The 17,338-nt window shown below is 36.0% G+C and overlaps 1 protein-coding gene and 1 long non-coding RNA gene across 2 annotated transcripts in view; one reads left to right on the top strand and one right to left on the bottom strand.

The window, feature by feature from the left end:
* LOC134793860 (uncharacterized) overlaps positions 1-17,338 on the top strand; it is a 355,027-nt gene that overhangs the window by 61,893 nt on the left and 275,796 nt on the right. The window lies entirely within an intron of this gene.
* The window catches only part of LOC134793852 (lachesin-like), a 108,284-nt gene that overhangs the window by 51,394 nt on the left and 39,552 nt on the right, over positions 1-17,338 (bottom strand). The window contains exons 2-3 of the mRNA XM_063765571.1: positions 14,089-14,203; positions 9,831-9,937 (exon numbers count right to left, since the gene is read on the bottom strand). Coding sequence (XP_063621641.1) covers positions 9,831-9,937; positions 14,089-14,149 — 168 coding nt within the window. The 5' untranslated portion in view covers positions 14,150-14,203. The remainder of the gene's footprint in view (positions 1-9,830; positions 9,938-14,088; positions 14,204-17,338) is intronic.

Genomic DNA, 17,338 nt, shown 5'->3' with positions numbered 1-17,338 from the left:
TGAGACAGAAATTTATTTGTACCTGGCTAACTGAGAGCCTGGGTATGTGGAATACCTCTTTAAGTGAGAGAAATCTGCTCGTCCCTTGAAGTCTCACTTATCCAGGTTTCACTGTATTTGTTTCCAATACGTTTTAAATGCTAATTACCCACCCATAGATGCCTATGTCTCGATCACTCGGACAAGACCACGGTAAATACCTTAATGATCGTAAATCTTAAGAACTTAATTATAACTTAGTTCATTTACAATTTCGTGGTGCGAAATCGAATTCGCAAACTAGGTATCTACTTAATCTATAATGTCTATTGGCGCCTGGGTCTTTAAGATAGATAAATATTTTTTAGCAATGTTTAGTAGGTAGGTATGAATTTAGGAAAAAAGTATTGACGCCGATAGCAATATCAGTAGAATGCATCCTAACAGACCGTTTTCCGCATTTTTCATATTGAGAGGTTTTTCGAAGGCTTTTGATAAAAATGGTGGTTTCAAAATAACATGGTTGAATTACAATTACGAGTATCGCATTGTTTTTTGTCTTTATGAAACTAAATGTAACCAACACCTGTTATTATTGTTAGAATTTAAAATTGGTTCATGTATTAATATCGCTTAAATTATAAATATTGATCAAAAATAACAGTTAAGTACTAAATACATAGTTCTAGAGCGACATACTTTTGTATTTATTTGTAGTAAAGATAAAGAGATAACTAAAGATAGTTTATTTTCCAACATCACGGCGTAGCTTTCTTTGACGTTCATAAAGAATGCTATCGCATATCTAGGTATAGGTACATATGGACGAGTCCACGACACGAGAGTCACGGAGATTTCAAAATCGTCCACACGTATTTTTTTTTCCTTTTATCAAAATGCCAATCTTATTTAAATTGTCATATCCATCTGTAGGCCGATATCACTTAGTAAAAAGGAACGTAATCCGGTTACACTGTAAATCTCACTCGGGCCGCTGAGGCAAATTTGATAACGGGTCGGGTCACCTCGGCTCGGACCCTTGGCGCTTATAATGCCGTCTTTATTTCCCTTCGCATTCAATCGATTTCGAATTATGCTGTGTAACTTCTTTATAATATTGGCTTTCGGGTTACAGGTTTTACAAATAAAGTGAGTGGACCGAGGCTTAGAGCCAGCTTGTGTAATAGTAAAAAAAAATTAAGTAGTCATTTATGCGCTTAGGTATGTCACCGGTATAATGTGCTGTGAACATGATAGAGAATCTCTATTCTCAAACATCTGTAAGACATAATAATAATATTTTGAATATTATTTCAAACCACGCAGCTTTAAAAAAAATAAATCGCAATCTGATCTCTCGGGACGCAACGAGAGAACACAATATTATCAACAGGAGATTGTATCACTACCTCCATAATATATGACAGTCTCATATTTATCATCATATTTTATTTATTATGTTTAAATGTTTTGGTCAGACTAAAAGGTATTTTACAAATTACATTTTAATAGATTTAAAGTGTCGTGAGCTATACTAAAATGTCACGTATTTATAGTCACTTGCGCAACATGTTTCGGAGAGCCTAGGTCTCCATTTTTATTATTATTATGAGTACGGCGCCGCTGCTCACATGCCTTGAAAATGGAAACCTACGCTCTACTAAACACGTCGCGCGATTGACTAAAAATACGTGAGTTAAACCGTAAAGCCTAAAATTACTTTTTAAGTTGGCAATTTTATCAAGCACATTTTGTGTAAGTAAGCCATTCTATAAAAAAACTTTTGAATATACCCTGTAGGCCTCTTCGAGCTTTACAAGTAGCTACTTAAATATAATTTATAAGGATTCCACCATTAAAACGTTCAGCAACTATTTACGTTTTCTTCACTGTTTAAGAGGCCGTATCTAGAAACGGCGTCGTAAAATATTTTAATTAATTAGGGACCCTACTCATGAATAAGTTAATTGTAACAATGCACCCCTTCTCCCCCTTTAATTACTGCAGGTAAGAACGTGCGGTTAATTAATATCTCAATCAAACTTAAAGTGCTTCGAGAATCTGTGTGAATGTGAGTTGGCCGAATGTGTTATGAAAATGTAATTATTGAAGCCATACATTCTGTACTGTGTTTTATTTAACATATTTTCCCTAAATGTTGCGTAGAAAGTAAAATTATATTTTGCTAATTACTTTTCAGTAGGTATCATTAAGTGGTTTTCAGCGCTTATTGAAATTTCAAACTTCAACATTATTTTATTCAGCAAATAGGCCACAAGGGCACTTTTACACGTCAACATGGAATTTACATACAAGCCAAAAAAACACACCATAAATTACAAAAAGTTTGCCATTTGGTTTATGGTGTTTTTTAAACGATCAGCAAAAAATACTAATAATAATTACTAACCTAAAAACTAATTGCACATGCAAAACAGCACTCTGATGTGTGAATAAATATTCTGCTTAGCAAAGCAGTATTTTTGAGGGACGATTTATTTTATTTGAGGAACGGTTAAAAATGTATCTTTTTCATTTATGTATCATCATCATCATCATCATCATTTCAGCCTATATACGTCCCACTGCTGGGCACAGGCCTCCTCTCATGTGCGAGAGGGCTTGGGCTATAGTCCCCACGCTAGCCCAATGCGGATTGGGGAGTTCACATACACCTTTGAATTTCTTCGCAGATGTATACAGGTTTCCTCACGATGTTTTCCTTCACCGAAAAGCTAGTGGTAAATATCAAATGATATTTCGTACATAAGTTCCGAAAAACTCATTGGTACGAGCCAGGATTTGAACCTGCGACCTCCGGATTGAAAGTCGGACGTCATATCCACTCGGCCACCACCGCGTTTATGTATAATCGTGATTTAATGCAGTTGCTTCCATAAAGACATCTGCGGGCTCAGCACGGTTCCATTTGTATCGACTATCACTATACGCGTCCCTTTCGCACTTACATACTTGTTAGAACGTGACAGGCATGGTGACAAGGGATAAAAACGCGACCGTGCTAAGCCGCCTGATCCTTACACAACTTATGAATAGAGTATAGAATGGACTAATTGACACAATTCGCACGGACTCGCTCGGAGACCTAGATATCGATATCGTTTGGATGTCAAGTGTACGTTCGAATTGGCCTGTATGTTAAAAAAAATGTCCTGTTCACCAGAATTACTAGGTAAAAATTTCTCTGCCTTTTACAAAGAACTCACGATGATTAAAAACTGCAAAAGCGAGATTTGTTTCAATTTGACTCTTTTGATCTCCCTGAATAGTCACCTGCAATTTTCTACTTGCGACGCATCTAAGTCGCGCTTGCAAAAGCCTTAATTGAAAGCTAATGGCTTATTCATTAGTGCTGTTAAGGAATTAGCAGTCGATACATAATTTTGCACTGCTGGTGAAATAAAATGACGTTTGATGCCGTTACATAAGCTATTGAAACAATTCGGACAATCGTTAGTCGGACTTACTCATCGAGAATTCCGTATCGTCGCACAATTTTTCATTCGTACATCGTCTTTTTTTTACTGTTAGGCATAATATGTTCATAATATTTTTTTGTTGTTTCTGTAAGACAGTCTGTTGTTGTTGATATGAACTAAAAGGAAAAGGCTTTTTGTTTAATCAAACAATCAACCATTAAATTAAGACAAAATAATACAGTTTTATGTATTCAGATGTTTCTGTTCACATCGTATTAAAGACCCGCAAAAATTGTCCGTAAACAATCCGTTACTACATATTTTAGGGGCTCATCCCTTGACCTTAACAAACATTGCCCACAGCTCTGTTGTTTTAACAAACACGTGTTCGGTTTTTGAACTACGTTATTGTACACTAGGCTCTCGTAAAACGGGTACAGTCGCAGTCATAAAATATATCACGCTTTTATTTCCACGGTAAATCTTTTGAAAACTGAGCCAACTGATAAAACTCGCTCACTTATTCACACACTTTTCAATATAATGAAAACAATTTACATACTTTGTAAGTAAAATAAATGAATAAAAAAATGTTATAGGTGTGAAAGGGTTTAAATTTTGCGACCATGTTCGCTAGTACCATAGACAAAACTGCAAGTTCATATTAAACATAAGAAAAATTAAATCTAAAAATAATCATGGCATGGGCCTTCTTTGGTGCCTACAGTACTGCCTAAGGTAGACCACCTTAGATGTAGGTAAACTACAGGCAAACTACTTCAGTGTTATAATTAAATAATAACTTATAGGCAGCGGAACTTAATAAATTTATAATACGTCCTGACATTTTACAAGTTTTTAGGGTTCCGTACCCAAAGGGTAAAAACGGGACCCTATTAGTAAGACTCCGCTGTCCGTCCGTCCGTCCGTCCATCTGTCACCAGACTGTATCTCATGAACCGTGATAGCTAGGCAGTTGAAATTTTCACAGATGATGTATTTCTGTTGCCGCTATAACAACAAATACTAAAAATTACGGAACCCTCGGTGGGCGAGTCCGACTCGCACTTGTCCGGTTTTTTAAGTTCAACTTTGGATACGTGATCAATGTTATTATTCCGAGTTATGTTATTCCGAGTAAATTTTGCATTAACACCCTCATTTTGCATTAATATATTAGATGCTGCAGTATTAACTGTCACTTCAGCACGAATACATCCTGCATCCTTTGATGTGAGCGGGACGAGTCGAATGCGTAATCAATGCGTAATGAATAGACTATAAGCTTACACTTAAACATGAGCAGGCCACGCCTGGGGCTCGCCCGCATTCATGAATAAGATAATTGACTGCAGAGGCGGGATTAAGGCGACAAGCGCGGTAATGCTTCCTTACCGAGTTACCACAGGCTGTATAATAATATATATATTATACGTCATCGTGAAAACCCGATTTTAGTGAGCGTTTTCCTTAAAAACTGGCCTCGGTGAAAACTTGAAAAGGTGCATTCGGTAAAAAGATGTACCAAATCATGCGTGGCCAGATTGTATCGTGTATTGTCTTTACCTGAAGCAAATATATATTGATTGAGTAAGATGTGTAAAATCTAAGACGATTTCGTGCTTCGAGTTTGACAGGTAAACGAGATGGCGCTGTACAGGTCCATACATTTTGCGGTAACTCTGATTGTTAAAAGTTGACTTTGACAATTCAGTGACCGCATAACATATGGCGCAGTACCACCCTGTTCTTGATGTCAAACTAAGAGGTACGTTTTTTCTAAGATTTTACCTCTTTATTACAATCAATTATCTTTGCCTAAAGTAATATACACAGCCAAAGATTTGATAACAAAGATGAATAACAATCTCCAGCTCCAATCAAGAGCCCATCCATATATCCCGTCTTAATTAGGCCGTTCTCACAAATTACTGCATTAACTCCCGAATGATGTTTATTAATTCCCCGCCATATTTTACGGGGCATAATTAAACGAACAGCCGCAATAAAACTTGTGATTTAACAAGATCAATGAAAACCCGCGGCTCTTCAATTACATTCGGTAATGGGGTCGTTAAAGGGTTGGATTTAATTGTCAGAGGTGTTGTAGTTTATTCGGATGGTAATTAGACTAATTAGTGATTGAATTTAATAGTTTGACATATCTGAGTTGATTGGTGAAATGAGAAGACTTTTGTGCAATAGGAGAAACAGCGCAGTAGAGTAAGACCATGCATGATAAGTCTGCAAACTTCTTTGAAATTATGACGTATAAATAACACTTGCACTGCGTGTGCTATCAAGATCGTTGCAGACTTATCTTGGTCTAACTTTGCAGTTAGTGCTGCAGTGCGTGCCCGGGAGATGGCGGATGTCATTGTTTTTGATTTGTTATTTTTACTGTGAGTTCTTTGCGAGGTTGCAGTGAAGAAATTAAATACTTTACTGCGTATTGGATATCAAGTACAAGAACTGCGACAACAACGCATGGCAAAACAAAGCGTGGCAAATATGAATATTCTTGATCAAATGTTATACTACTTATTTGAGGCGGGCGAACACGGCCATGTCTGCGCTGCGCCAAGTACGGTGTAGCTGATTCTTAAATTGAGCTAGCTAAATGTCACTATGGGAAAGCAGTGTAAGACAAGGTAAGCCAGTTTCAAAACATAGTCGCATTATGGCGGATTCTTCCGGCGTAGGTCAGCAATAAAAGCCAGAGCCGGCCATTGAGTCCATTGTACAATTGAATTTCTACAAGAATTAAACTTGCTTCGACGTCTCTGACATACCATTAGATGTGGCTTTAAAGTGTGTGTTCGTTTTGTTACAAAGTCAGAGATTCTCTGAAGTAAGACAGACATTTGAAAACGAAACCTGTGAGTGCTTAAATAAATAATAATATAGAGTTCACAATTAAGTCCCGTTTAATAGTTAGAATAATAATTAATTTAAATAAATATATCAAACTTGCTCGAACATTACTTAATGTACAATAGTACATCTGTATATTCTATATAATTAAGTACATTCAGCATGAATTTGACGACCGGTCTGGCGTAGTGGGTTAGTGGCCCTGCGTATGAAGCCGATGGTCCCGGGTTCGAATCCTGGTTTAGGCATTTATTTGTATGATGATACAGATATTTGTTCCTGAGTCATGGTTGTTTTCTATGTATTTAAGTATTTATATATTATATATATCGTTGTCTGAGTACCCACAACACAAGCCTTCTTGAGCTTACCGTGGGGCTTAGTCAATTTGTGTAAAAATGTCATATAATATTTATTTATTTATCAGTCTTCAGTGGCAATGTACAATTGTACGTGATACGTAATTCAGTTTGAGATTAGTCATGTAATAAAAAGAAAATATTGTCTAATTAAAAACTAAATACATCTAACAAACACTTAACAGCTTTAAATTAAGCTATAGTAACACAAAGTGCCGTATAAGCTCGCCTAATCCGCAAACGATAGCCGCAAAGCTCAAAAACATTTCGAGCAATACACGGGGCACCTTCCCGTTTTTAATCCCAAAAGTTGTCGTACTAAAAATAAGAACAATCAAGCTAATGTTAAACCGGGCCGTAACATTAATACGGGGCGTTTACGCGGCGGGTTAAAAAGGGTTAATTTGTAAGTACAAGCGTAGGGGTGAAGTGGTAACCCGTCGGCTGCAGATTTCCCGGGAGGGCACTCGGGTACGGTCAGCGGCGAACGTGTTGAGTGCCTTTTGTAAGTCGGTTTTTGTGTTACTTTAACTTTTTGTTTTTAAATGTGGGTTAAAAGTTTTGTTTTTAGGAATTTAAATACAATTATTATCGTCGATATAGCCACTTTCTCATATCAAATTACGTGGGCAATAGTGAAAGTGCCTATAATGAGCCACTTAGACGACGCAATGAAAGTAAACGTTTATTGTTTGAAAATTTTACTCTGTTATCAATTTTTGAGGTACAATTTATTCCGGTGTGAGGTATATTTTAGGAATGCTGGCGGTTTGAGAATTATACGTCGAGCGTTTTTATACTTTAGAATTTGAGAAATTTTATACAGCTTTCAATGTGCCCTCAGTCGACGCCAATTTTATACCAGGCTTCGAATATAAAGTTAGTTTTTTATAACAATTTTATTAAATTAGTTGTATCCATTTAACATGAACATAATTATACTTTCGTAAATACATTTTCAAAAATAACTGTTAATATATTTCGAATTTATTATAAATGTACAAGTGGAAAAAATTTGGCTGTTTCATTAATATAGGTGAAACTCGTTTTCCGTGTATTCAATCACGATACAGGAAAATTCTGTAAATATGAAGCATAACTCAACGCCGAGCGAAGTTACACGCTCAACTTACGATTTTAATATACTTGATGAAACGCGTAAGTGTCAATTATTTTTCACAATGCAGGAATTCAGATTTTTCAAACGGTTTCCCAGAGGATGTTTTTCATATGCTTTCTGCGAATTGATACCCCAATAATTATTTACCGATTGTAATGCTATATTATACTAGGTGCTGTGGAGGTAATGGTCCCGAATATCAATAAAACCGGGCAAGTGCGAGTCGGACTCGCGCACGAAGGGTTCCGTACCATAATGCAAAAAAAAAAAACAAAAAAAAGCAAAAAAAAAAAACGGTCACCCATCCAAATACTGACCACTCCCGACGTTGCTTAACTTTGGTCAAAAATCACGTTTGTTGTATGGGAACCCCATTTAAATCTTTATTTTATTCTGTTTTTAGTATTTGTTGTTAGAGCGGCAACAGAAATACATCATCTGTGAAAATTTCAACTGTCTAGCTATCACGGTTCGTGAGATACAGCCTGGTGACAGACGGATGGACGGACGGACGGACGGACGGACGGACGGACGGACAGCGAAGTCTTAGTAATAGGGTCCCGTTTTACCCTTTGGGTACGGAACCCTAAAAATGTATAAAGATGGCCATACTGAACAAGGTTTCCCATGAGATGTGACCTACTTATATTATGACATTCGTGAAAAATATATACTCCCAGGTCCATACGTTTCTTTGATAAAATGAGTGACGTTCGACGCCGCAGTACTGTCGCGATTATGACGTTCATTCCGTTACTCATTATATCAAGGAATCTGACAGGCTGCAACATTGTCGCCGCAGCAGTAAAGGTGACAGTCCATTTCCAACGACAGCAGTACTACCATTCATTTTACTATGGAAATTGACAATAACACCGACGCGTTCGTACTAGTAGTGCAGCTGCGATCAGAAATGGAATGTTACCGTAAAGGTGACAGTCCATTTCCAACGACAGCAGTACTACCATTCATTTTACTATGGAAATTGACAATAACACCGACGCGTTCGTACTAGTAGTGCAGCTGCGGTCAGAAATGGAATGTTACCCTAATACAGCTGCAGTTGACATCTGAAGATCATCTATGGCCACTGACGCTTGTCACGGCTTTAGTTGTCGTTCAACTCACTGACAATCATATTAGGGACGTACCATAACAAGATCAATAGCTTAACAAATTGTAATATTTGAATACCGCTCCTTATCAAATATAACAAAAGGCAGTAAAATCTATTATAATAAAAGCAAAAAAGATTAGATTAAATTTACCAAGCAGATGCTCTAATATTAATATGTGCACAATGAAATTGCAATTTCTCAATTTAAGTTTCAAGCAAACAAGCTGCGTAGCACTAATTAAATATATTAAGTTGAAAGCAGACTTTACTTTTTAATATCGCGTCTTTGTGTCTGACTTTGGAGATAATCTTTTGTTTCTGACCTCTATTAAGTTACTTGTAAATCTTTCTTTGTAAATATTTACAAGGCCCAGGAGGTAAGCTTTATTAACTGTGTCATGATCTTCTAGATGATCTTGATTTACTAAATGTACGTCTGTTTATAGTTTTATCATTTAATCTTAGCTTTTGTTCCTTTTTAATATAGAATTCTTAATAGGTCGTGCTACTTACCTAGATCATTTCTAAAAGATATTATAGATGGCAAATAGGTACTTAGATGTCTAAATATATTTTTTTGTTTTGTGTTTTGTAACAAAAAAATAAATCATCTAAAGTGAACCCGTTTGTTAAGACAGCATTAATAGATAATTACAAAATTATGTTTTAATTGTGCTTGATTATGATTATACCTAGTTGATACTACTTATAATCATCGGAAACTAACAAATTTAGGTAAATTTATAAAATTTGATAAGGCCCCTTCAGGGTCATTTGTAAAAATGTACCTTATTTTTCATTCATACTCTTACGACATCTTAGTAATTGGATGAAGAAGATTTACCTTAATTCCATCGTAGTCATGGTGGGAATGGGCTCCGCAAAGCGGGGCTTCTTCGTCAACCTTCCACCGTAACTTTAGAATTAAAATAAAGACTAACCTTATAGGTACCAAGGTGCTCCACGACGCACGGTAGGCTAGCATCGCGCCCTAATGCCACAGTCACGTTGGGGATGGGCTCCGCGAAGCGGGGTTCCTCCGTCAACACTGCAAAGAAAAAGTTAATGAAGGTTTCGAAAGTTGCAAGTTTCTGCAGGGCGATTGATAACATAATTACTTACATAATTTTGATGAGATTCACGCGTGTATGATAACTAAATGACATCGTTTAGATGTATATATTGATGTCAATAAAATTGTATGCTCGAATTGGCAGCCTTAAATGAAATTTTTTCATGAAAAGGATGGTTGAAATTACAAGTCGTAGACATTTATAGAACACTTAAGGATGACTCACGCTGGACCGGGCCGGGACCGGGCCGGAGCTTCCGGTGCTTCTTTTTCTATGGAAAGCACCACGTGGTCAACGATCAGGCGTCATAGAAAATGACATATCGTCTCAGTGAGTCAAGTTAAGAGCAGAATTAAAATGATAAACTTTGTTCTAGCCTCAGTTAATGACAGCACTTAGTCCTAATCACGTCACTTCAACACGTTGCTAAGAGGCTGGCTGATGTACAACGAGATATGGATATTGCCTCTTTTACTTAGCCAGACGGATACAGTAACCTTAACGGTTACAAACGTGATGTTAGTTTTTAAGGGCCTATACAAATATGTATCTATGCAGGGGCGCTAAGCTAAATAATTCTGTTGACTGTGTATTAAGAAGTTATTATAACCTACGTTTTTCTTTGTTCACTTCAGAGGACAAAATATTTCATATATTTTAGAGGCCGCAGATTGGATCGAAACAGATGAGACTGACTTAAGATGGATGCGCGTTATGGCTAGCTGTATTTCTGTTGTGGCATAAACGCTGCCGCTGTATCTGTTAATTTTTATCGTACGCTGCCGCATTACTGTCACGATTATGACATTTAATCCGTCATTAATTTTATCAAGGAAATTGACATATATTGACAAGATAATTGACAGCGGCGACATCAACGCCACCGCAATAATGTCGCAGCAGTAATGCAGCTGCAGTTGACATCCGAATATCACCTTTATTGAATAATGATTTGACCATAAGATGACCAAAATTAATCACGTTTACCTAAAGATTAGTTTCTTTTCAAAACCTTATCAAACGGTTAAAACGGTATTGGCCTCCTTGTTTCATTCCTGTAATTGTTCCAATTTATATTCCATTTCAATTGTTTTTCTTACTGGAGCCAAGCCACTACTAACTAAATACATGTTTATTAATCCTTAGTGTTATTGCAAAGGTTATTGTTTCCCGATTTTCTGTTTCGCTGAACATTGAGTTGAAGCTACAATAACAGTCAAGGATCGTTTCGTGATGTATTATTAATATTTTTAGGTATTGTATATTTGACTTTTATTTTTGTAAAAAAAATTTCAACCCTGTATCTTATTAAAACATTCTTCAGTGTCATAGTGATTCAAAAGTTAAAAGGAATCTTCAGATCTGTTTGATGTGAGTATCATGGCGTCTGGCTATATTATAAAAGATGAAATAATTAAAATACTTACCATTAATTTAAACTATTGACAATAATGAATACGTCTGTTGACTTGAAATCATGTCTACCCCAAATTATTCCTAGAATTTCGTCAAGTAGTTAGAAACGTTATGAATAAAATAAACCGATATACCTCCGCTAAAAATTATGATTTTACATGTTCGAAACGCGATTTTTTTTTTAACTTGTTCTGTTATATCATCAATATGCTACCAAATATACAAAGATATATACTAGTATGCTAATTACAGGGTTCTGAATCATCACGATGCATTATTTCTAAATCATATGAGAGATGTCAACGATTTAACGTTAATCTAAATAATTATGATACGCCGTCTAAAACAACTATCTTGGGTTTCAATATTAATCAGTTCAATCTGAACATAATATTGCAAGTATTATCTCATCAATTTAACTATAACAACTACTTGGATATGAATATTTATCATAAACCTTTACCTACTTATAAGCACAAACATCCGTCGTACCTGATCCGTCGAATATTCGGCAATCATCTTTCCAAAAGTCTTATCAATATTTACAAAAAGATATATCTATATAATAACAATACAATATCTATTCAATCTATGGACAGAGTTTCATCATTCGCCTTTATTGTAAAAGAAAATACAGCCTTTGATGAAGTTTCTGGCTTTATTACTAAAGCTCCCAGCGATGCAAACGGTAAATCTGTACTGATTGTGTAAAATCATAAGTCAATATTAGGATTAGGATTCTAAAAAGATCTACTCACGTCTTCAGTTATATAAATTAACTAGCGATCCGCCCCGGCTTCGCACGGGTAAACAAATTATACACAAACCTTTCCCAAGAATCACTCTATCGATAGGTGAAAACCGCATGAAAATCCGCTTAGTAGTTTTTGAGTTTATTACGAACATACAAACAGACAGACGCGGCGGTGGACCTTGTTTTATAAGGTGTAGTGATTATATTATGTAGCTAAGTAACTCAAACGCCGCCAACCTTTAGATTACATTGATCGCTTTATTCTTGCTTACTACTGATGTGACATTGATAAAAACTTACGCCATGTTCTTTTTACCACACATCAAATAGGTATACTTACTTATTTACTTACAGCCGTGGCGCAGCGACCCGAAGTGGATCTTGGCCTCTGACACTAAGGAACGCCATCCTTCTCTGTCTAGCGCCGTTTCTGTCCAATCGACGGCACCGAGCTCGTTCAGATCAAATCAAATAGGTATATGTACTTGCAAAAAAAACTGTCATTGTTACAGTAAGTTTCATATTGCTTTAATTTTCCCGCTTTTTATAAGTTTTCCAAGAAATAACCTTTGATTGTTACTTTGATGGTTTGATGGAAATTTGTGTTAATAACAGCCTATTATTATATTCTATACAAAAATATAATCCAGAGATTAATATATTTTATACCGGGACGTTTTCTGATTTCCGGCGGTCTGAACACGGTTTATTTATTACTGTGTGTTTTATAGATTATAGACATCTTACCTTCTTTACCGAATAAAGATTGGATATTTATTACGGTTATTTGAAGTTACTTTCAATGTTTGAAAAGAAAAAAAAGCTAATCTGTACACGTTACCCTACAATGCAATATGATATGGGCAATTGATTTTTTTACTGATAATTGCTAGATTACTGAGTAATGATGGTAAATTGTGGCTTTCTACAATTTTTAGCATAAGGACCCTTCTCTAATTGGCCTTCTTAAAGCCACAATTGTTTAGTAAATAAAATTTTGAGAATATAGATGCATATATATTCTATTTCAACGTTTCTATCGGTTGAGACTACATACCAATTGGCCCGGCTTCAATGCGACAAATAAACTGTACTTCTGTTTCACAACTCGACAAAAGTCAGAGCAATAGGCATATTTAATTAAATGAGTTCTGCTCAAAATATTTTCTTCATTATAAACGCCCTTTGGAAACGTTTTATTTGAAAACTTTCCATGTACCTAACTTCGGAACTCGGTAATCTATTAACACCGTCACCTTAGCAACAATGGAGTATTAGGATTGTTCTGTAGATTTATTCGACATTACTTGTTAACAGTAACCCTTTTGACTGACCAAAGATAGACCGAATGTCTTTGAGATAAGGTACGCAAATTGTCAGTCAAGTGAGGACGATGGTATTTAGCTTAATGGCGGATAGTCCGTTAATCTTGGGATGGGAATTGTGGTGGCAGTTTGCATGGATGGGAATGACTTCTAAGAACCCTTACACCATGAGCAATTCAAATCTAGTTTCATGTGTGTGATAAATTATAAGACAGAAGAATAATAAATATCTAGTTTTAGAAATGTGTGGCAATGGTTCCGAAAAAATACGGGGTCACTTTTCAGAGCTGTTGTATCCAAGGTTAACAGTTGAAGTGTTACATCATAGTGCTCATACTTGTGTTTCTTGAAGAAATCTATATTATCCTAAGCACGTACCGTAAAAATTGCTCTTTAACATAACTTTGCCCACCACATCACAGTTCAGTAAAAGCGAAATAACTTTTACTGAACTGTGATGCATTTCTCAAGAAAGTGTATCTATAACTACTTTTAGTTTATTTCGCTTTTACTGAACTGTGACGCGGTGGGTAAAGTTATGTGAAAGGGCAAAGTTTTATATTTTTACGGTATAGTTCATAACAGCTAGTCAGACTAGGTTTTATTTTAGCTGAAAAGATAATGAAGGTACCTTGGCAGATGATGGTGATGATTTGAACGGTGATGGCGAAGCTCCTGCAACGCCTGCTCATTGTTGCTTCCTCAACACGCTCGAGTCCGGTGCGGTCTGCTCATGGCTGCCTCTTCTGAAACAAACAGAAAAATTATTAAACGTAAAAAAGGAAACAAGACTAGGTCTACTATTAGGAAACAAATAATTTTTTATGAAAATATTTTAATGTGTGTGCCAGAAGGCACCGTAAGCCCTAAAGTACCGTATAAACCACTCAAATATAATCCAGTACCGTAAAAAGAGGAAAGTGAAGAAAGTGTATCTGTACTTAACTACTTTTCAGTTATTTCGCTTTTAGTGTGACGCGGTGGGCAAAGTTATGTTAAGGTCCACACGTTCAATACGTAATTAAGTAATGTACTTTTTGGATATGTCTGAGTTTTTTCTTTCGTTTTTAAATAATATATCTTGCCATAGAAAATAATAGAAATGTATTCGAATAATAGTCACACCTGATTTTGAACTGATCTTGATTATCTGTGTGTTTCTTCGATATTCTTCTTTTCAGTATGTATTACACGATAAAGAATATTTACTTATTTGTGGCGTTCCACGGGTAAAGTATCTTATGGCGGTTGGCGCTTACATCGCATAGGACCACATTAGTATTGGAGATTCGTTAATAACAGCGTAAGCGTCGACCATCAGTATCCTTTACCAGTGGAATGTAACATTTACTTATGTCTCAATCAACATTACTATATATCTGTGTGTAGGAGCCATTAAACAAGCTCACAATAGAGACATGTGCCAAGCATTGAGAATGAAGGCTAATTAATCATTGATTAATTTAACCTTCATTGCCAATGACTGTGAAGATATAACCAAAGCGAAAATTAATCAGAATAGATGTCTATTAATATTTAGATATGAAATTGTCACTCAGTCAATAAAGATAATCACTCAAGCTTAAACTATACACGCGTCTTGTTTGCTATCGCTTTGAAATTTGAATAGGCCCCGAAACTCGAACAGAAGGATTTACTTGAACAGCTAAATAAACAAACTAGAGATGGGCCGAATATTCAGTCATATTTCAGTGATCGTATTCGGCCCAATTATTCGGTTAAAGTGCCGATTATTCTTTATTATATTTGTCTTGTTGTAACACTACTATAAAATGTAAGCTCCTCTAGAAAATTTTTAAGCACCTCCTCTCTTTCATCAAGTTACGTTTTTCCGTTGTCATTAAACACAAATGAGGAACAAAACATAGGATGTTTTGATTAAGTATTTAGAGTGCTAAAAATTTGATTACGAGTCCCTTGCCTTTTGACTTGTGTGTTTCTAAGTAATTGATTGTCCAGGAAGTGATTCATTTTTAGCTGCTAATATAATTGAAGCGTTTTTAAATAATGAACACCATGTTAAATTTATTACAATTAATTAGTATAAACAAGAACAGGAATATAAAACTAAAACTAATAACTACAATTAAAATAACTAAAACTAATAACTGCAATTAAAATAACTAAAACTAATAACTACAATTAAAATAACTAAAACTAAAAATTAAAAATACCTATCTAAATTTGGTGCCCTTGGTTTTTAAATGGTTTATTAGAATGATACAGATGAACTGAATGATTCGGCCGAATATTCAGTTCGGTAATATCTAAATCGAACATTCGGCCGAATATTCGTATTCGGCCCATCTCTTAAACAAACAGTTTACAGCTGATGTTATCATCTGCATTTCATTAATCAGGCTATTCAGGTCACCTCGGCTATTGATAAAACGTTTTGTATTGGTCTGTGATGTTTCTAGTAAAAGTGGACATTTTGTTGGTAAAGACTCGGAGGACAATAAATAATTCAAACTTGCATTTGACATCAAATTGACATCTAAATGATGTAATTTTGTTCTCATTTGCCCGTGCGTCTCACTCGCGCCAATATTATGTACAAACAAGCTAGGGTCGGCAACGCGCATATCACCTCTGTAGTTGCAGGCGGCCATAGGCTATGGTGACTGCTTACCATCAGACGAGCTGTAAGCTTGTTTGCCACCGACATAGTATAAAAATATACATTTTTTTCTTAATTTAAACCACGACAAGGTAACAAATGTTGTTCTGAGGTCCTCAGAAAATCGAATCCGTAAATACCTACTCCAAATCTTTTTTTAACTCCCCAAAATTCCGATCCCTTCAACGGCAAATTACGCATAAAGAGCATATTTAATTGAATTTCAGTCATATATTTGCGGGTCCTTATTTACGTACGGCTTGTTTGCCAACGACGAAAAAAAATGCAGCGAGGCGATCGGAAAGCTTCGTTAACTGTCCTGGATGGCGTCAATCAATCACCTGCTGTTGGTGCCCGAATATTAACAAGGTCCTTGATTTCTGATTCGAATAACAAATTGTTTCGAATTCATAATCGTGGGAATACAGCCAAAGGTTTAATCTATCTACACCTGTTTGTATAGACCCAAAAATTTTAGTAGGTTAAGTATTATGAAAACATCAGATAATCATCAGTTCCAAAAATGGACTGTAACTTGATGGCGCTATGGGTGATTTTGGAACATAATTTCCAGAATACATCTTACCTAGGTAATATAGCAGACTTGCCCTAAGGCCAAGTAGGCCCGGGCCTAGGGCGGCAAGTTTTTTGGGGGCGGCCAATTGTGACAAAAAAATCGATGATGATAACAAGAAATAACTCAAAATGTAGTCAATACGATGGGAACTGACTTGATGAGAAAGGGGCGGCTACAGAGCCTGGGGCCTCGGACCCTAGGACGGCAAAGACTGCAAATCCGCCACTGATAGAAGACTTGATAATATTGTATGTGTGCGATTATTGACCGGACGTTAGCGAAAGTTTCAGCTTGGGCAAAAATGCTTTCGTATGTCCTGATGTTCTCTGCAGGTCGCATTCCTCGAAATTTTGTGATCGGTTTTAAAATAAGTACGTTACAATATAATATTTAACAAAAAAGAACCGACATTGCAAAACAGTGAAACATCACGCCCAAATATATCACTATTGGTCTGCAGTATGACTTACGAAGAAGTTCCTTGATTTTTATATGATCTAATAATCAGATCCTGGCTTGTAGACAAAGGGAACAACTGTTATACGTACCTTTCCAAACATAGGTAATTCCAAACAGCTCGTCAAAGTGAGAATCTCCCCTTTATTTAATCTGTTAAATACATAATATCTGGGAGACCAAGCTTTGCTCGGAAAACATATAAAA

Source organism: Cydia splendana, chromosome 9 (assembly GCF_910591565.1).
Source record: "Cydia splendana chromosome 9, ilCydSple1.2, whole genome shotgun sequence".
In the NCBI taxonomy this organism is placed as follows: Eukaryota; Metazoa; Arthropoda; class Insecta; order Lepidoptera; family Tortricidae; genus Cydia; species Cydia splendana.
Note: the sequence above shows the minus strand (reverse complement) of the source record. Positions and strands in the feature narration are given on the sequence as shown.